Source organism: Bombina bombina, chromosome 12 (assembly GCF_027579735.1).
Source record: "Bombina bombina isolate aBomBom1 chromosome 12, aBomBom1.pri, whole genome shotgun sequence".
Classification (NCBI taxonomy): domain Eukaryota; kingdom Metazoa; phylum Chordata; class Amphibia; order Anura; family Bombinatoridae; genus Bombina; species Bombina bombina.
In genome coordinates, this window is record NC_069510.1 from 64061452 (window position 1) to 64083786 (window position 22335).

A 22335-nucleotide genomic window follows, 5' to 3' on the forward strand; every position below is an offset into this window, starting at 1 on the left:
AAAATCCACAAATATATAAAAAAACAATATCACAAATAAATTGGGTAGATGAATAATCGTTAGGAAATGATGAATTTAAGACTTTAAGTGAATTCTTTTAAATTCGAATGCATAAATAGATGTAATAATAAACCAGTTGAATAATATAATATAGTAGAAAAAATGTATCAATAGACACAATGTGGCTCATAAAAAGTGAATAAAAAGAAAAAATGAATAAAAAGAAAAAGGCAAAAAGCAAAAAAGAAAAAAATAATAATAAAAAATCGGTAGTAGCGGTTAAAAATTGCTGCAGCAAAAAAAATGATAAAAAATAGCACTTGAAATTATTTCTGTGTTAGCCGTCTATTAAAATAGTACTTAAGGGGATTGATGTGTATATATGTGAATGTCTCTGGATTCCCACATTGGTCCTTATATCTTCAAATGATACCAGATACCATGTATTAATACCGTCCCTTAAATTTTTGGTAAAAGTCTATATTATTGTGGTTATCACAGTGTAGCAATAAGGACTTATGATCCAACAATATTGAAATTAATGTGCATCGATCCTCAGATGTTACTTTTGCAACAAGGTATATATGAATTCCTTTAAAAAATGTTACAAACCACTGCTACAATGTAATTGATCTTATAGCGGATCAGCTGATATCACTCTGAAAGCGCTCACTTGCAGCCTAATTATAGTATCTGAGAAATCTCTTTATATAAATTCAGATTGGGGCAACAATTCTTTTTTCTCTTAAGTATATTTTATTGTCTTCATAGACATGTGGAAAATAAGCAGTCTCTTACCCTGTCTTGCCTCGTTGAGCTGGTTCTTTTTGCGGCAACGCCGGATTATGTTTGCGGCGGCGTTTTCAAAATCTAGATCGGAAGTGGCTGTATTTCGTAGATCTTCTACGCGTTTCGGCTTTAGGAACATAAGCCTTTATCAAGAAGAAGACAACCAGCTCCAGCATCCAACTCTGCAAATAACTGGCCAGTTACAAGCTATCTCACCCTCCCAAGACTGTCCGTTTGTGAGTTGAACTGTTGGCTCACCGGATGATAGGAGCCTTTTTCTTCTTATCATTAAAAGGAGATTTTTGCACTTAACGGAACCCAAGGAAGGTATTCTAAGGATCGGATCTTCCGAAATACAGCCACTTCCGGTCTAGATTTTGAAAACGCCGCCGCAAACATAATCCGGCGTTGCCGCAAATAGAACCAGCTCGACGAGGCAAGACGGGGTAAGAGACTGCTTATTTTCCACATGTCTATGAAGACAATAAAATATACTTAAGAGAAAAAAGAACTGTTGCCCCAATCTGAATATATATAAAGAGATTTCTCAGATACTATAATTAGGCTGCAAGTGAGCACTTTCAGAGTGATATCAGCTGATCCGCTATAAGATCAATTACATTGTAGCAGTGGTTTGTAACATTTTTTAAAGGAATTCATATATACCTTGTTGCAAAAGTAACATCTGAGGATCGATGCACATTAATTTCAATATTGTTGGATCATAAGTCCTTATTGCTACACTGTGATAACCGCAATAATATAGACTTTTACCAAACATTTAAGGGACGTTATTAATACATGGTATCTGGTATCATTTGAAGATATAAGGACCAACGTGGGAATCCAGAGACATTCACATATATACACATCAATCCCCTTAAGTACTATTTTAATAGACGGCTAACACAGAAATAATTTCAAGTGCTATTTTTTATCATTTTTTTGCTGCAGCAATTTTTAACCGCTACTACCGATTTTTTATTATTATTTTTTTCTTTTTTGCTTTTTGCTTTTTTCTTTTTATTCATTTTTTCTTTTTATTCACTTTTTATGAGCCACATTGTGTCTATTGATACATTTTTTTCTACTATATTATATTATTCAACTGGTTTATTATTACATCTATTTATGCATTTGAATTTAAAAGAATTCACTTGGTTACACATTCAGATTTTTTTGGTTTTTATTTCAAGTCTTAAATTCATCATTTCCTAACGATTATTCATCTACCCAATTTATTTGTGATATTGTTTTTTTATATATTTGTGGATTTTAAATAAATTGATATTTTAATTCATCTATTGTATTCCTTTATATAATTAATAATTGAAACACAATGATATTTTGACATTTCTATTTAACATTTATTAGAGTGTTTTTAGTACATAAATCCCAAGATTCCTCTTATATGTTATTTTTCAGACAGCTAGCCATAGGCGTCACCTCTAATCCACTCTGTTGTCTTTCTAGTAAATTTTGGTTGCAAACTTGTGAGATTTTTTGCAACCTCAGAGGTTGGCCAGTCTGTCTCACAAACAGTCTGATACACACATCTTTTCTCTTATGATTACAAGCCTCACTGGCACTCTTAGCAGCTGCAATATTTAAAATGCTGGTGCACTGAGAATACCTAGCTATGCTTCACATGCATATGCAGAGAAAAATGTTAAAACTAAAACAGTGCTAACATTTACTTGAAGCATTTTTGCCAATACAAGTATATTACTAATTTGTTTGTATTCAAACAGAGAATTCATCTATGTGCATTTAAAATTTGACTGGAATGTCCCTTTAAAACTCAGATGAGCACATTTTGTAGATATTGTAATTTGTTCATGTTTTACAAAATTGTAGCTAAGAACAAATTTAACCCTGACTCAGTCTTATTTGTAATGCTCACAGGCACCTGGGAATTGCGCATTGATCTTCAAGAAGTTGACAACACAAAGAAATTTGCAAAGTATACATCTTTCCAAGTTCTAGGAGAGACAGAAAAATACAAATTACTTCTGGGATCCTTTAAGGAGGGTACTGTAGGTAAGAGATGTTCCATTGAGGAGGGTACTGTAGATAAGAGATGTTCCAGTAAAGAGGGTACTGTAGGTAAGAGATGTTCCATTAAGGAGGGTACTGTAGATAAGAGATGTTCCAGTAAAGAGGGTACTGTAGGTAAGTGATGTTCCATTAAGGAGGGTACTGTAGGTAAGAGATGTTCCAGTAAAGAGGGTACTGTAGGTAAGAGATGTTCCATTAAGGAGGGTACTGTAGATAAGAGATGTTCCATTAAGGAGGGTACTGTAGATAAGAGATGTTCCATTAAGGAGGGTACTGTAGGTAAGAGATGTTCCATTAAGGAGGGTACTGTAGGTAAGAGATGTTCCAGTAAAGAGGGTACTGTAGGTAAGACATGTTCCATTAAGGAGGGTACTGTAGATAAGAGATGTTCCAGTAAAGAGGGTACTGTAGGTAAGAGATGTTCCATTAAGGAGGGTACTGTAGATAAGAGATGTTCCAGTAAAGAGGGTACTGTAGATAAGAGATGTTCCATTAAGGAGGGTACTGTAGATAAGAGATGTTCCATTAAGGAGGGTACTGTAGATAAGAGATGTTCCATTAAGGAGGGTACTGTAGATAAGAGATGTTCCATTAAGGAGGGTACTGTAGATAAGAGATGTTCCATTAAGGAGGGTACTGTAGGTAAGAGATTTCCATTAAGGAGGGTACTGTAGGTAAGAGATGTTCCATTAAGGAAGGTACTGTAGGTAAGAGATGTTCCCTTAAGGAGGGTACTGTAGGTAATAGATGTTCCATTAAGGAGGGTACTGTAGGTAAGAGATGTTCCATTAAGGAGGGTACTGTAGGTAAGAGATGTTGCATTAAGGAGGGTACTGTAGGTAAGAGATGTTCCAGTAAAGAGGGTACTGTAGGTAAGACATGTTCCATTAAGGAGGGTACTGTAGATAAGAGATGTTCCAGTAAAGAGGGTACTGTAGGTAAGAGATGTTCCATTAAGGAGGGTACTGTAGATAAGAGATGTTCCAGTAAAGAGGGTACTGTAGATAAGAGATGTTCCATTAAGGAGGGTACTGTAGATAAGAGATGTTCCATTAAGGAGGGTACTGTAGATAAGAGATGTTCCATTAAGGAGGGTACTGTAGATAAGAGATGTTCCATTAAGGAGGGTACTGTAGATAAGAGATGTTCCATTAAGGAGGGTACTGTAGGTAAGAGATTTCCATTAAGGAGGGTACTGTAGGTAAGAGATGTTCCATTAAGGAAGGTACTGTAGGTAAGAGATGTTCCCTTAAGGAGGGTACTGTAGGTAATAGATGTTCCATTAAGGAGGGTACTGTAGGTAAGAGATGTTCCATTAAGGAGGGTACTGTAGGTAAGAGATGTTGCATTAAGGAGGGTACTGTAGGTAAGAGATGTTCCATTAAGGAGGGTACTGTAGGTAAGAGATGTTCCATTAAGGAGGGTACTGTAGATAAGAGATGTTCCATTAAGGAAGGTACTGTAGGTAAGAGATGTTCCATTAAGGAGGGTACTGTAGATAAGAGATGTTCCATCAAGGAGGGTACTGTAGATAAGAGATGTTCCATTAAGGAGGGTACTGTAGATAAGAGATGTTCCATTAAGGAGGGTACTGTAGGTAAGAGATGTTCCCTTAAGGAGGGTACTGTAGGTAAGAGATGTTCCATTAAGGAGGGTACTGTAGGTAAGAGATGTTCCATTAAGGAGGGTACTGTAGATAAGAGATGTTCCATTAAGGAGGGTACTGTAGATAAGAGATGTTCCATTAAGGAGGGTACTGTAGGTAAGAGATGTTCCCTTAAGGAGGGTACTGTAGGTAAGAGATGTTCCATTAAGGAAGGTACTGTAGGTAAGAGATGTTCCATTAAGGAGGGTACTGTAGGTAAGAGATGTTCCATTAAGGAGGGTACTGTAGATAAGAGATGTTCCATTAAGGAGGGTACTGTAGGTAAGAGATGTTCCATTAAGGAGGGTACTGTAGGTAAGAGATGTTCCATTAAGGAAGGTACTGTAGGTAAGAGATGTTCCCTTAAGGAGGGTACTGTAGGTAAGAGATGTTCCATTAAGGAAGGTACTGTAGGTAAGAGATGTTCCATTAAGGAGGGTACTGTAGGTAAGAGATGTTCCATTAAGGAGGGTACTGTAGGTAAGAGATGTTCCATTAAGGAGGGTACTGTAGATAAGAGATGTTCCATTAAGGAGGGTACTGTAGATAAGAGATGTTCCATTAAGGAGGGTACTGTAGGTAAGAGATGTTCCATTAAGGAGGGTACTGTAGGTAAGAGATGTTCCATTAAGGAGGGTACTGTAGGTAAGAGATGTTCCAGTAAAGAGGATACTGTAGGTAAGAGATGTTCCATTAAGGAGGGTACTGTAGGTAAGAGATGTTCCATTAAGGAGGGTACTGTAGATAAGAGATGTTCCATTAAGGAGGGTACTGTAGGTAAGAGATGTTCCATTAAGGAGGGTACTGTAGGTAAGAGATGTTCCATTAAGGAGGGTACTGTAGGTAAGAGATGTTCCATTAAGGAGGGTACTGTAGATAAGAGATGTTCCATTAAGGAGGGTACTGTAGGTAAGAGATGTTCCATTAAGGAGGGTACTGTAGGTAAGAGATGTTTGAGCTTTGTATAAGTCATAGAATACAGACTTTTATGGGTATACAACAGGCAATGCAACTTACTTGCTTTCCAATGTTTATTTATATGCACAGAGGACATATGGGGGAAGGTGCTGTGGAATAATCGTTGCCTGGGGGTTCCACAAACTCTGGAAGGGAAATTAAAGGGACATTCCAGCCATAATTGGAATCCACATGGATGCATTTCAGTTTTCAATAACAGCATAAATAAAAGCCAAACAGCCGCTAGCAGGGGGTGTCAATCAACCCGATCGTACACGATCGGGCAGATTGCTGTCCGCCGCCTCAGAGGAGGCGTATGAGATAAGGAGCATCGGTCTTAAGACCGCTGCTTCTTAAATCCTGTTTACAGGGAGCCTCAAGGCTAGTGCGGAAACAGATCCATTGGGGCCGATTGACTGTTTGATAAATCGGCCCCTATGACTGGAGACTCTACCATTTGGCCTGGTTCCAAGCTATCTGAATTGCGACACAAAAACATTTATATGGCAGTTTGGGGACATTTTTGCTTGATTTTCTAAGCCCTTCCAATCTATAAGAAATACCATCGTTTTAGGCCTTTTGGCTATTTTTCTGTCTGAAAAAGCCACTTTTTGATCAACACAATCACAATAGCCCGTATTTTGTTCTTTCTCGCAAAAACGTGCTTTCGGATCCTGGCTAAAAGTCCTATTTTTACTGTGGGGCTATAAATATCTCACTGATTACAATCAATTTTCAAGTGACTTTTCAACACCGTTTTGGTGGCTAGTTTTGACTTTTAAAGTTCGACACCTCATGGTACTTGATAAGTCCTTGAAAAGGGCATTTTGGACATCTTTGCAATTATTTCAAGGTTATTTTCAATCAGTCTATTATCTTGCACATGTGCAAAACACTCTGAAATGGACATAGGAGATTTAGAAGAGGTTGATTAACATGCATGGTATTGATTTATTAAAGCACAGTCACAACAGTGCATTTCAAAGTGCCTGCACCTACATTATTGAACTTGTTAATTGGCATGTCCCCTATAAAACCCTGTCATCTCCTAGGCAGATACAATGTTGCCATGCAGCGGGTTCATGCTTTGCAGTTCCAGTACAGCTAAAGTCCAGCATAAGAAGATATTCTAAGTCCTTTCTAAGGCATCTATTTTATATTTCAGTGGAGACTGCTTCATTAAAATAGGACCTGATGATCAAAGATTATCCAGCTTGGAGAAAATTGTAGTTCAGACTTCACAGAGGCTCAACTCACTGACTGCTCAAAGAAAAAGGGCGGAACTCTCCAGCACTGCAAGATCTCTCTCATTTCGGTACCTGAAGGAGAGACAAGCCTAGTGCAACATAGCACTGATATGAGAGTTTTATTACACTTACTTTGTGCTTTGTATTTTATATTACTTTACACTTCAGAATGGGTCCTTAGTATTATTACATTCAAGGTTTGTACTTTTTATTTTATATTTTAATACATTTAGATTTAGATTTGGATCTAGCAGTGATTTTACAAATTCTGATGATGTTTTTAAAGTATCTGTGTTACTTTATCAAATAAGGATTATACTTTGTATATTTCAGTGTAGCTTTTACACATTAAATTGCACGTTGTATTTTCTCTATTGTAAAATAAAACACAGCATCAGAAAGTGGGAGGAACAAGGGACTTTCCATAGTATGTCTGAAGTTTTCTCACAAGTCTTGTAAAATACTGTAAGCATCTTAAACAAGCTGGTTTAACTGATTTAACTTGCCAGTTGTATGCAGCTAAAGTTTGTTCAAAGTTCACAATACACTTATTTAACTGACAGGAAAATAATATATACTATACACAAAAGCAAGTTAAATTGTAGTGAAAGCATTTCAGTTTAATTTGTATTTGATGCAAATCGAGCCTTTATATCAGCCCCAGATGTACTCAAGTTAGCTTCTCTCTTGCTTGAGAAATTATCTATCCCACATAGAGCTTCATTAGTTTCTAGGGAAAGCATCTTTCATCTCTCTGGGACTTCCAGGTTTCACCCTTTTTCTTAGAGTTCAGCCCCTGTGAAGTCTGCACTATAATTTCTCTCCAAACTAGAGATTCTTTTGCGTTCTGAGAAACTGAAGCCATCAGTTATCAGTTTTATTTTAAATAGAAGAAATACAATGCAATGTAATTTGTAAAAAATACACAATAATTTACAAAGTGTGATCCTATTTGTTAAAGTTACACTAACTATGGCCTAGATTTGGAGTTTGGCGGTAGCCGTGAAAACCAGCGTTAGAGGCTCCTAACGCTGGTTTTAGGCTACCTCCGGTATTTGGAGTCAGTCAAAAAAGGGTCACTTTTCAGCCGCGACTTTTCCATACCGCAGATCCCCTTACGTCAATTGCGTATCCTATCTTTTCAATGGGATCTTTCTAACTCCGGTATTTAGAGTCGTGTCTGAAGTGAGCATTAGAATTCTAACGACAAAACTCCAGCCGCAGAAAAAAGTCAGGAGTTAAGAGCTTTTTGGGCTAACGCCGGTTCATAAAGCTCTTAACTACTGTACTCTAAAGTACACTAACACCCATAAACTACCTATGTATCCCTAAACCGAGGTCCCCCCACATCGCCGCCACTCGATTAAATTTTTTTAACCCCTAATCTGCCGACCGCCACCTACGTTATACTTATGTACCCCTAATCTGCTGCCCCTAACACCGCCGACCCCTGTATTATATTTATTAACCCCTAATCTGCCCCCCACAACGTCGCCGCCAGCTACCTACAATAATTAACCCCTAATCTGCCGACCGCAAAGCGCCGCCACCTACATTATAGCTATGTAGCCCTAATCTGCTGCCCCTAACACCGCCGACCCCTATATTATATTTTTTAACCCCTAATCTGCCCCCCACAACGTCGCCTCCACCTGCCTACACTTATTAACCCCTAATCTGCCGAGCGGACCGCACCGCTATTATAATAAAGTTATTAACCCCTAATCCGCCTCACTAACCCTATAATAAATAGTATTAACCCCTAATCTGCCCTCCCTAACATCGCCGACACCTAACTTCAAACATTAACCCCTAATCTGCCGACCGGAGCTCACCGCTATTCTAATAAATGTATTAACCCCTAAAGCTAAGTCTAACCCTAACACTAACACCCCCCTAAATTAAATATAATTTTAATCTAACGAAATTAATTAACTCTTATTAAATAAATTATTCCTATGTAAAGCTAAATACTTACCTGTAAAATAAATCCTAATATAGCTACAATATAAATTATAATTACATTGTAGCTATTTTAGGATTAATATTTATTTTACAGGCAACTTTGTAATTATTTTAACCATGTACAATAGCTATTAAATAGTTAAGAACTATTTAATAGTTACCTAGTTAAAATAATTACAAAATTACCTGTAAAATAAATCCTAACCTAAGTTACAATTAAACCTAACACTATACTATCATTAAATTAATTAAATAAAATACCTACAATTACCTACAATTAAACCTAACACTACACTATCAATAAATTAATTAAATACAATATGTACAAATAACTACAATGAAATAAACTAACTAAAGTACAAAAAATAAAAAAGAACTAAGTTACAAAAAATAAAAAAATATTTACAAACATAAGAAAAATATTACAACAATTTTAAACTAATTACACCTACTCTAAGCCCCCTAATAAAATAACAAAGACCCCCAAAATAAAAAATGCCCTACCAGCCCTGAACAGGGCCCTTTGCGGGGCATGCCCCAAGAAGTTCAGCTCTTTTTCCTGTAAAAAAAAACATACAATACCCCCCCCCCAACATTACAACCCATTGTAATGTTGGCTGATCGGAACAGCCAATAGAATGCGAGCTCAATCTGATTGGCTGATCGGATCAGCCAATCGGATTGAACTTGATTCTGATTGGCTGATTCCATCAGCCAATCAGAATTTTCCTACCTTAATTCCGATTGGCTGATAGAATCCTATCAGCCAATCGGAATTCGAGGGACGCCATCTTGGATGACGTCCCTTAAAGGAACCTTCATTCGGCTAGTAGGCGTCGGGAGAAGAGGATGTTCCGCGTCGGATGGAAGATGATGGCTCCCGAAGAAAGAAGATTGAAGATGCCGTTGATAGAAGACTTCATCCGGATCATGGACCTCTTCAGCTCCCGCTTGGATGAAGACTTCATCCGGATCATGGACCTCTTCAGCTCCCACTTGGATGAAGACTTCAGCCGGATCATGGACCTCTTCAGCCCCCCGCTTGGGCTTGGATCAGGACATCGGAGGAGCTCTTCAGGACGGATCTGTGAACCTGGTATGGTGAAGATAAGGTAGGAAGATCTTCAGGGGCTTAGTGTTAGGTTTATTTAAGGGGGGTTTGGGTTAGATTAGGGGTATGTGGGTGGTGGGTTGTAATGTTGGGGGGGGTATTGTATGTTTTTTTTACAGGCAAAAGAGCTGAACTTCTTGGGGCATGCCCCGCAAAGGGCCCTGTTCAGGGCTGGTAAGGTAAAAGAGCTTTAAACTTTAGTAATTTAGAATAGGGTAGGGCATTTTGTTATTTTGGGGGGCTTTGTTATTTTATTAGGGGGCTTAGAGTAGGTGTAATTAGTTTAAAATTGTTGTAATATTTTTCTTATGTTTGTAAATATTTTTTTATTTTTTGTAACTTAGCTCTTTTTTATTTTTTGTACTTTAGTTTATTTCATTGTAGTTATTTGTAGGAATTGTATTTAATTTATTTATTGATAGTGTAGTGTTAGGTTTAATTGTAGGTAATTGTAGGTATTTTATTTAATTAATTTAATGATAGTATAGTGTTAGGTTTAATTGTAACTTAGGTTAGGATTTATTTTACAGGTAATTTTGTAATTATTTTAACTAGGTAACTATTAAATAGTTCTTAACTATTTAATAGCTATTGTACCTGGTTAAAATAATTACAAAGTTGCCTGTAAAATAAATATTAATCCTAAAATAGCTACAATGTAATTATAATTTATATTGTAGCTATATTAGGATTTATTTTACAGGTAAGTATTTAGCTTTAAATAGGAATAATTTATTTAATAAGAGTTAATTAATTTCGTTAGATTAAAATTATATTTAACTTAGGGGGGTGTTAGTGTTAGGGTTAGACTTAGCTTTAGGGGTTAATACATTTATTAGAATAGCGGTGATCTCCGGTCGGCAGATTAGGGGTTAATAAGTGTAGGCAGGTGGAGGCGACGTTGTGGGGGGCAGATTAGGGGTTAATTAATATAATATAGGGGTCGGCGGTGTTAGGGGCAGCAGATTAGGGGTACATAGGGATAATGTAAGTAGCGGCGGTTTACGGAGCGGCAGATTAGGGGTTAAAATTAATATGCAGGGGTCAGTGATAGCGGGGGTGGCAGATTAGAGGTTAATAAGTGTAAGGTTAGGGGTGTTTAGACTCGGGGTACATGTTAGAGTCTTAGGTGCAGACGTAGGAAGTGTTTCCCCATAGCAAACAATGGGGCTGCGTTAGGAGCTGAACGCGGCTTTTTTGCAGGTGTTAGGTTTTTTTTCAGCTCAAACAGCCCCATTGTTTTCTATGGGGGAATCGTGCACGAGCACGTTTTTGAGGCTGGCCGCGTCCGTAAGCAACTCTGGTATCGAGAGTTGCAGTTGCGTTAAAAATGCTCTACGCTCCTTTTTTGGAGTCTAACGCTGACATTATATGGACTCTCAATACCAGAGTTATTTTAAAGGTGCGGCCAGAAAAAGCCGGCGTTAGCTACGCGGGTCGTTACCGACAAAACTCTAAATCTAGCCGTATGAAAGCATAATCCTAAATACAAAATAAAATACAAAATAGAAAGTGCCATTTTTAAATGTAATAAAACTTAATCTGAAGCGTATAGTAATACACAAATCACAAAGTTTAAAAGCAGCAGAATTGTCATGTCATGCAGGGCTATATTGCACTGGGCTTGTCTCTCCTTCACATACAAAAAAGTAGGGAATGCCTCTTGGAGAATTAAAGCAAAATCTGCATTTAAGAATTTCACTAGGAATCTCACAATGCTGGAGGATCATTTTAGATCCTCACCTGGGCAGAAGAGATTTTGATCATCAGGTCCATAGTGAGTAACTAGTATTGCTTTTTCTTTTTATTCCAGCTCCATTGTTCTGGACCTATTTCTGAGGTCCTAGATGTAGGAGGAGACGACCTCGAATCAAACCTTCCTCAGGGATTATGCTCCTGGACCCATCGAGAGCAGTATTATATTGCTCGTCATTGCATTATGCCCTTCCAAGTACATTGCTTAACATCAAGATGTTGTATGAGAATATGGTGGATGCTGCTGCATTAATTCTAGCTGCCCTGAAAGATCCCGTACCTCTCTATCTAGAGAGATTTAGCATCCCCATATATAACTAGATAGGTCCCCTCTATTCTCCTTTTGTCAGGATCTGGCCTAAACAAGAGTGGGCTGAAGTGCTGAGATGTATTGAGCCTGTTTGGCTAAAGGTAACCCCTCAGCTCTTAGACTGTGACAGCACTCCTTGGCTTTGGCAACCTGATATGACTTCTTTATTGACTTAGCTATCCGTATTATAATCTTATGAAGTGGTGACTAATATATAATAAACTACTCTTGTGTGCCTGTGGGGTAATGTTTAAAGGGATACTAAACCCAATTTTTTTCAGACTAAGGGGTAAGCACAATTATACATTGCATATCTTGTTTTAGCTCTAAGGATTACCTTAGTGATACACAAATGCAAAGCACTTAAAGGGATACTAAACCCATTTTTTTTTCTTTCATGATTCAGATTTAGCATGCAATTTTAAGCAACTTTCTAATTTACTCCTATTATAAATTTTTCGACATTCTCTTGGTATATTTATTTGAAAGAGCAGGAATATAAGCTTAGCAGCTGGTTCAGGACCCTGGACAGCGTTTGCTTATTGGTGGCTACATTTAGACACTAATCAGCAAGCGCTACCCAGGTACGGAACCAAAAATGGGCCGGCTGCTAAAGATACCAAGAGAACAAAGAAAAATTGATAATAGGAGTAAATTAGAAAGTTGGTTACAATTGCATGCTCTATCTGAATAATGAAAGGAAAAAAATGGGTTTAGTATCCCTTTAAGTGCTTTGCATTTGTGTATCACTAAGGTAATCCTTAGAGCTAAAACAAGATATGCAATGTATAATTGTGCTTACCTCTTAGACTGATTTTATCTATATTATCTATAGTATTTTGGTGTCTGCTGTACACATAGCATTCTTTTTTATCTCTCCATGTTGTGCATCCCCCTATATATTATTGGTAACATTATTCTATTGGTTTGATGTGTTCTAGACAATAGCTACTCAATTATGGGTGTGCATTTGGATGATTCAGTTGCATCCAAATGTGGACAAAGGCAGTTGCTCGCCGAATTTGGCTCTTTTCTGAGCCACATTTATTCTTGTGAAAGTACAGCACACTAAGATCTGGATTTGCACACGTTATTTAAAATATAATAATAATAAAACACCTGCCATATCCGATTTGCGAAGGTTATGTGCTCTACACTAATCACATGAGTAATAAAAAATAACTTTGAACTTTGTAATATGAGAGCAAAAATAGCAGTAGTATTGATTGCGCTCAAGAGATGCTAACGCACAATAGCGCTGTTTTTATACTTTACTTGTAATCTAGCCCATAGTTAGCTACTGCCAGTAATGTAAAAAAACGCCCTCTGGATGTAAAAGTAAATGTATGGATGTAATGTATATACAATTTTAATCTATTTTTAACATGTAATGCCAGTTGACATCCTTCTGAAATCTTTTACTCACCAGCACAGAATCACTAATGGAAACTATAGCGCTGTAACCCCAACGTATGGACTGCTGCAGTGTCCATACAGAAAAATATTTCATTCTGCACCGGTTATACCTAAGACTTTTGTTATGACAGGATGGGTACATTTTAAATCTTCTCATATAACTAGAAGTCATTATCAGGGTGCATTATGCAAACAAAAAACAAGAAAACACTTAAATCATTCTAATCATAATCTCTGTCCCCTGCAAAGGTGTTCAAAATTATAAAATGCCTGTCACTATTTCATGTAAGGTTTTAGTGCTTTAACAGCATTAGTCGCATGATATATCTCTATAAATTAGTCACTGATGGATTGTATGTCTTTAGGCAATGTCAGTGAACATTGTGGTGCACTGAGAATATCTATGTATGCTTCGCATGCACGTGCAGAGAAAATGTTAACACTAAAACACTGTTGTGCTACAGACTAGAGAGTCTTTAATGGATACCTTTTATTAGTCTCTGCTAGATTCACAGCCTCTCCAGTCTCTTAATTTCGTATGTAATTTTGTGCAACCTTTCACTAAAGCTCACTTATCTCTTTATGATTTTTTTAAATACACTTCATATAAAAAAAATATGAATCAGTGAGACTGAAGGCTGTAGAAGCTGTTGGTAGATCTAGGACCCTGCTGAGTTTGAGTAAAATGTCTAGTGAGAAGAATTCAACAACCTCTAGTAAAATAACTCAACTCATCTAAGAAGAACACAACAAGGACAAAGCAAAGTGTGGTGAGAAATGTCAGGAGGCTGTAGTAAGTAGGACTTATCCTTTGATTAGCAATACTCAACAGCCTATTGTAATCAGACCACAGCAATATCTAAATAGTACCCATCACCACCAACAAGTTAGTAGAACTCAGTGCCCTCGAATATCAGGATCCATCAGCATCTAGTAATTAGGACTCATCAGCATTTAGCAAACACATCTCAGCAAACTCTGTAAGCAGAACTGGTCATCAACTAGTAGAATTCACTAACCTCTGTATGACTTATCAGACTCTAGTAAGCAAGACTTATCAGACTCCAGTACTCAGGATTATGCAGCCTCTAGTAAGTATAAAGAAGGGCACATAACTCTAGATCTGGAAGACATGCCCTTTTCAACCTTTCCAGTGCTATGCCCAGTTCTCTTAAAGACTGCTAAGTATGTAATATGTAGCCCTTTAGGTCAGACCCTACCCTCGTTAGTTGAATATGAAAATAGATTGTAAATGGAAAGAGAAGGATCTATCGCTGATTGAGTCTTAAAATGTGGACAAGGACACACAAAATAATGGTGAGAGGATTAAGATGAGAAAAATAGAATGAGATGAAAACAGTGACTACCATTTTTTCTTTACACACCTTTGCTAGCTCCCCTAAATGTCTTGACTGCCATTGCTCAATAGTTTTTGTAAGAAGAACACAGTAATAAAAATTAATAACAATGGTGTCCTAAGATTAAAGGCCTTTGTAGAACCGTTTTTGAAATTTTGAACAAATTACATATCCCGGTACCTGTGGGCCCAGCCTTGTGTCACCTGCATCATGGAGCCCCCAAACTCAAAGAACCTGATCAATTTCTAATAACATAACTTCTAATTGCTACTAAACTAGCAATCTCAAGAAATTGGAAACAGACCTCCCCTTTCCTTAGCTCAAATGATGTCCATCACGGAATAAATAAAAAATATGGAACTATATGCCTTTAGAATGACAAACTGGACCTTTATCACAAAATCTGGCATGCCTGGGACTCTCTCTTCCCAACATAAGGCCCTCACTCCCCTACACCCCTTTTCTTTTCCTTCTCTCTCCTCCTCCGCGGCCTCAACTAGGGTGCAGACCCTTCACCCAACCTATACCATAGCTTTACCTTGTATTTGATATACTCTTATCAAGGGAATATAATATCAAGAATTCTCACTTATACCGAACAGAACTTCTTTCTATTAGAACAAAATATGTGTCAGGGCTAGCCTTCAACATAGTGTCAACTATGTCATATTCCTATAGAATGCTTACAAAATAACTACCTCCTAAGGTACCAGGTTACTCACTGCATTCACTTATCTTGCCATATATTACTTATAGTAATACTTTACCATCTGTCTTAAATACTCCTATAGACTCGTAAGGGTCACACGTGTGGCTATCATGACTAGAGTACCTTTCCTGTATCAGGTGGCCCAGAAGTGGCCAACCCAATAGCTACCTTCACATTCCAGCATATATATGTAAAAGTAAGGTTTCCAAATTTCTGTCAACAATGTGATGTATAACCATTCCGCATTATTTTCCTTTGTGTTACTTACTCTTTATCCTGACTATTCATATATGTTAATTTTTTGTGTCAAACCTCAAAAGATAATTTAAACAAAAAAAATTGATAACAATGGATTCAGCAGCATCCAGGTATTGCAAAAAACACTAAACATTGTCTAGAACAGTGATGGCGGACCTTCGCACTCCAGATGTTTCATAACTACATTTTGCATGATGCTTACGCACTCTGAAGTCCAGTTGAGCATCATAGGAAATGTATTTCTAAAACATCTGGAATGCCAGGGTTCGCCATCACTGGTCTAGAAAGACTGACCCAGCAGTTGTACTTATTTTCCTTGTCTAAAAGACACAAGATTACTATCCAAATATATTCTACTTTTGTGGTTTATTCATTAAATTGCACTGGTCTCATGCATGTAAGATAAACTCCAAATTTGTGATTGTTTTGTATTTTCTCAGGAGATTCCTTTAGTTTTCATAAAAACATGAAATTTACCACCAAGGACCAAGACAATGATAATCACCCGCAGAACTGTGCCACACTATGCAAAGGAGGATGGTGGTACCATGACTGTCACCAAGCAAACTTGAATGGATTGTATCAGGGCTCCAACCCCTTTGGCTTCAGTTGGTTCCATGACAAGGGGCACAATTACTCCTACAAAAACTCTGAAATGAAGATTAGGCCTGTGTAGTAATTAACACGGCATCAGATAGTAATACACATCTTATATGACTTTAAAGGGACTTGAAACACACATTTTTTCTTTAATGATTCAGACAAAACATGCCATTTTAAACAACTTTCCAATTTACTTCTATTATTTAATTTGCTTCCTTCTCTTCTTATTCTTTGCTGAAAGGTTTATCTAGATTAGCTCAGGAGCAGAAGAGAACCTAGGTTCTAGCTGCTGATTGGTGGCTGCATATTTATACTGAGTGTCATTGGCTCACCAATGTGTTCAGTTAGAAAGCAGCCGTGCATTGCTGCTCCTTAAACAAATTATACCAAGGGGTCAATTTATCAAGCTCCGTACGGACCACTGCTCTATAACTTGTCCTTCTGTTCTGAGGCGGCCGACAGGAATCAACCCAATCAAATACGATCGGGTTGATTGACACCCCCTGCTAGCGGGCGATTGGCCACAAATCTGCAGGGGGCAGCATTGCACCAGCAGTTTACAAGAACTGCTGGTGCAATGATAAATGCTGATAGCGTATGCTGTCAGCATTTATCGATGTGTTCCGTATGTTCCTGTTTATCAACTCTTTCTTTTCAATCGATTTCACATTTATTTTCTGACATTTAAACCATCTATGTGTTATGTACGCATGTGTTTTGTTAGTGATATATTTTAAAAAATACTATAATTCATTTATTTGGGTAACCAAATTAAAAAATAAAGGGACAGGAAACCCCAAATTTTTCTTTCATGATTCAGATAGAGAATACAATTTTAAACAACTTTCTAATTTACTTCATGAGGGATATTTATCAAGCCGCCAACTGTGTTGCATTCAACGGCACCAATACGCTCGCCTAACATTGAGGCCGCGGATCTTAATACGCTCTCCTTATTTATCAAAAAAGCTGCGCACCAAATACGGGGCGATGAGCATCAGACTGTTGTTAACTAACAGTCATCACTCTCGCTGCTATTCAGCTTTTTCCCAACTTTATTTATACCCTGTCACTAAACACCGCCAGCCCGCCGCAACTAAATAAAGTTATTAACCCCTATCCCGCCACTCCCGGAGCCCACAGCAACTCTAATAAAGTTATTAACCCCTATCCCGCCGCTCCCAGAGCCCACCGCCAACTCTAATAAAGTTATTAACCCCTATCCCGCTGCTCCCGGAGCCCACCGCAACTAAATAAAGTTATTAACCCCTATCCCGCCGCTCCCGGAGCACTCAGCAACTAAATAAAGTTATTAACCCCTATCCCGCCGCTCCCGGAGCCCTCCGCAACTAAATAAATGTATTAACTCCTAAACCCCTGGCCTCCCACATCACTACCACTTACTAAACCTATTAACCCCTAAACCGCCAGCCCCCCACATCACCATAAACTAAATTACCCTATTAACCCCTAAACCTAACAACCCGCTAACTTTACATTAAAAATTAACTCATCCCTATCTTATAATAAATTTAAACTTACCTTTAGAATTAAATTAAACTATATTAAACTATTAATTAACCTACCCTAACTATTATACTAAAATTACATTAAACTATATTAAACTATTAATTAACCTACCCTATTATACTAAAATTAAACTAACAATTAAATTAACTATATTACATATTTAAACACCTAACCCTACTCAAATTATTTAAATCTAGTATTAAAAATTACTAAATTACAAAAAATAAAAAACACTAAGTTACACAAAATAAAAAACACTAAGTTACAAAAAATAATAAACATTAAATTACACAAAATAAAAAATAAATTATCAAATATTTAAACTAATTACACCTAATCTAATAGCCCTGTCAAAATAAAAATGCCATCCCAAAATAAAAAAAACCCTCTAGCCTACAATAAACTACCAATGGCCCTTAAAAGGGCCTTTTGCGGGGCATTGCCCCAAAGAAATCAGCTCTTTTACCTGTAAATAAAAATACAAATATCCCCACAACAGTAAAACCCACCACCCACACAAACAACCCCCCAAATAAAATCCTATCTAAAAAACCTAAGCTCCCCATTGCCCGGAAAAGGACATTTGGATGGGCATTGCCCTTAAAAGGGCATTTAGCTCTTTTTCAGCCCAAACCCTAAGCTAAAAATAAATCCCCCCCAATAAACCCTTAAAAAAAACCTAACACTAACCCCCGAAGATCCACTTACAGTTTTTGAAGACGCGACATGCATCCTCAACGAAGCGGCAGAAGTCCTCAGCAAAGCCGGCAGAAGTCTTTATCTAAGTGGGCTGAAGTCTTTATCCAAGCCGGCAGAAGTCTTCATCCAGACAGCATCTTCTATCTTCATCCATCCGGCGCGGAGCGGCTCCTTCTTCAAGACGTCCAGCGCGGAACATCCTCTTCTTCCAAAGTCTTCTGAACAACGAAGTCTCTCTTTAAATGACGTCATCCAAGATGGCATCCCTTACATTCCGATTGGCTGATAGAATTCTATCAGCCAATAGGAATTAAAGGGGAAAAAATCCTATTGGCTGTTGCAATCAGCCAATAGGATTGAGCTTTCATCCTATTGGCTGATCCAATCAGCCAATAGGATTGAGCTTGCATTCTATTGGCTGATTGGAATAGCTAATAGAATGCAAGCTCAATCCTATTGGCTGATTGGATCAGCCAATATAATGAAAGCTCAATCCTATTGGCTGATTGCAACAGCCAATAGGATTTTTTCTACCTTAATTCCTATTGGCTAATAGAATTCTATCAGCCAATCGGAATGTAAGGGACGCCATCTTGGATGACATCATTTAAAGGGAGACTTCATTGTTCAGAAGACGTCGGAAGAAGAGAATGCTCCGCGCCGGATGTCTTGAAGATGGAGCCGCTCCGCGCCGGATGGATGAAGATAGAAGATGCCTTCTGGATGAAGACTTTAGCCCGCTTGGATGAAGACTTCTGCTGGCTTCGCTGAGGACTTATGCCGCTTCGTTGAGGATGGATGTCGGATCTTCAAAAACTTTAAGTGGATCTTCGGGGCTAGTGTTAGGTTTTATTTAAGGGTTTATTGGGTGGGTTTTAATTTTAGATTAGGGGTTTGGGCAGAAAAAGAGCTAAATGCCCATCCAAATGCCCTTTTCAGGGCAATGGGGAGCTTAGGTTTTTTAGATAGGTTTTTATTTGGGGGGTTGGTTGTGTGGGTGGTGGGTTTTACTGTTGGGGGGTGTTTGTATTTTTATTTACAGGTAAAAGAGCTGATTTCTTTGGGGCAATGCCCCACAAAAGGCCCTTTTAAGGGCCATTGGTAGTTTATTGTAGGCTAGGTTTTGTTTTGTTTTTGGGGGGGGGGCTTTTTTATTTTGATAGGGCTATTAGATTAGGTGTAATTAGTTTAAATATTTGATCATTTATTTTTTATTTTGTGTAATTTAGTGTTTATTATTTTTTGTAACTTAGTGTTTTTTATTTTGTGTAATTTAGTGTTTTTTATTTTGTGTAATTTAGTAATTCTTTATAGTAGATTTAAATAATTTGAGTAGAGTTGGGTTTTTAAATATATAATATAGTTAATTTAATTTGTAGTTTAATGTAATTTTAGTATAATAGTTAGGGTAGGTTAATTAATAGTTTAATATAGTTTAATGTAATTTTAGTATAATAGCTATGGTAGGTTAATTAATAGTTTAATATAGTTTAATTAAATTCTAAAGGTAAGTTTAAATTTATTATAAGATAGGGATGAGTTAATATTTAATGTAAAGTTAGTGGGTTGTTAGGTTTAGGGGTTAATAGGTTTAGTTAGTGGTAGTGATGTGGGAGGCCAGGGGTTTAGGGGTTAATACATTTATTTAGTTGCGGAGGGCTCCGGGAGCAGCGGTATAGGGGTTAATAACTTTATTTAGTTGCAGTGGGCTTGGGAAGCAGCGGTATAGGGGTTAATACATTTATTTAGTTGCTGCGGTGTCAGGGAACGGTGGGATATGGGTTAATAACTTTAGTGGCGGCGGGGTCCGGGAGCGACGGAATAGGGGTTAATATATTTTATGTAGGTTGCGGCGGGGTCCGGGAGCGACGGAATAGGGGTTAATATATTTTATTTAGGTTGCGGCGGGGTCCAGGAGCGGCAGGATAGGGTTTTAATAACTTTATTTAATTGCGGCAGGGTCCTGGGAGCGGCTGAATAGGGGTTAATAACATTATGTAGGTGGCGGCGATGTCGAGCAGCTGATTAGGGGTGTTTAAACTCAGGGCTTATGTTAGGGTGTTAGGTGTAAACGTTACTTATTTTCAACCATAGAAATCAATGGGATATCGGGCAGCATCGAACATAAGCTTTCAGTGCTTTCAGACTCCCATTGATTCCTTTGGCATCCGCGGCCCCAGGGTGGCGGATTGAAAACCAGGTACGCTGGGCCGGAATAGCCGCGAGCGTACCTGTTAGAAGTTTGATAACTTGCAAAATTTGTCAGATAGTGCCGAATTTGTATTCAGGACATCTGTAATGACGTAAGCATCGATCTGTGTCGGATTGAGACCGGCGGATCGTATGTTACGTCACAAATTTCAACTTTTGCCAGTCTGTAGGCTTTAATAAATAGGGCGAATCAAGCTCGCCACAATTACGCTGCGGAATTCCAGCGTATTTGCGGTTGACGGCTTAATAAATAGGCCTCCTATTATCTAATCTGTTTCATTCTCTTGATATCATTTGTTGAAGGAGCAGCAATGCAGTAATGGTTTCTAACTGAACACATGGGTGAGACAATCACAATCAATATATATATGTAGCCACCAATCAACAGCTAGAACCTAGGTTCTCTGCTGCACCTGAGCTTGCCTAGATAAACCTTTCAGCAAAGGATAACAAGAGAAGGAAGCAAATTAAATAATAGAAGTAAATTGGAAAGTTGTTTAAAATTGTATTCTCTATCTGGATCAAGAAAGAAAAAAAAAATTGTGTTTCATGTCCCTTTAAGTTGTTGTTTTTTTCTACTTGAGACCATAACGGTGATGTATAAATAAACAGAATATGCTCAACCACATTTGTTACTATTGAAATGTTACATTCAGCCAGGAGGTTTTTTATCTATTATCCAAAGCCAAATATAGAAAGGGATCTGAAGTTAGATTATAGGCTCCAGTTGCAGGTTCGCACACGTCACGAGCGAGCCTGCAGCCGAGAGTTAATGGGACATGAAACCCAAAATGTTTCTTTCGTGATTCAGAAAGAACATTCGATTTTAAACAACTTTCCCATTTACTTCTATTATCTAATTTGCTTCATTCTCTTGGTATCCTTTGTTGAAAAGCATATATAGATATACTCAGGAGCCTGGAGCTAGCTGCTGATTGGTGGCTGAACTTGTATGCCCATTTTCATTGGCTTACAAATGTGTTTAGATAGATCCCAGGAGTGCATTGCTGCTTCATCAATAAAATATACCAGAAGAATGAAACAAAATTGTAAACAGAAGTAAATTTTTAAGTTGTTTAAAAATTGTATTATATATCTGAATCATGAAAGATAAAATTTGGGTTTCATATCCCTTTAAGATGTAGCGGTCATCACGCCGGTGTTTTTCTTAACACATTACGCCAACTGTTTTGTATTGTATGTCAATCTCCCCCCCAGACATTTCCAACCGGGGAGATTGACAGCCACTGCTCGCAAGCAATTGGCTGAGCCTAAACAGGGGGTGGGGTTGCACATTTGCGATAGTGTGCAATGGTAAATGCAGGCAGCGGATTGCTGCCTACTAGACACGATGCTGGGTGGACAGAGCAAATATGTACATTCCTGTTCAACCCAGTCTTTCTTAAATATGTGCCATATGACTGTATAAAGAAGAGATTAAAAATCACTTGTGCTGCAAGGCTAGTGGTGGACGATTTGTGCGAGTACATGCCTCATTGTAATGTACAATACCCAGCTGATATTGGAGTATATGAAGCCATTGTGTAAATTCTGCTAGCTAAAACCTAATTGGTTAGATTACATGTTAAAGTGATACTCATTGCATCTGGTTCAAGACCTAGGGCCTAATTCTCAAAAACTCAGAAGATAGAGAAATCATCAGCTTATTTTACAGAGCATTATATTGTAAAGTAAATGTCTCTCCTTAACATAA

General features: G+C 37.8%; 1 protein-coding gene across 1 annotated transcript in view; it reads left to right on the forward strand.

The window, feature by feature from the left end:
- Positions 1-16353, forward strand: part of LOC128643114 (ficolin-1) — a 38524-nt gene extending 22171 nt beyond the window's left edge. Inside the window, exons 8-9 of the mRNA XM_053696063.1 lie at positions 2695-2829; positions 16019-16353. Of these exons, the coding sequence (XP_053552038.1) occupies positions 2695-2829; positions 16019-16254 (371 nt within the window). The 3' untranslated portion in view covers positions 16255-16353. The remainder of the gene's footprint in view (positions 1-2694; positions 2830-16018) is intronic.
- Positions 16354-22335: the final 5982 nt, after the last annotated feature.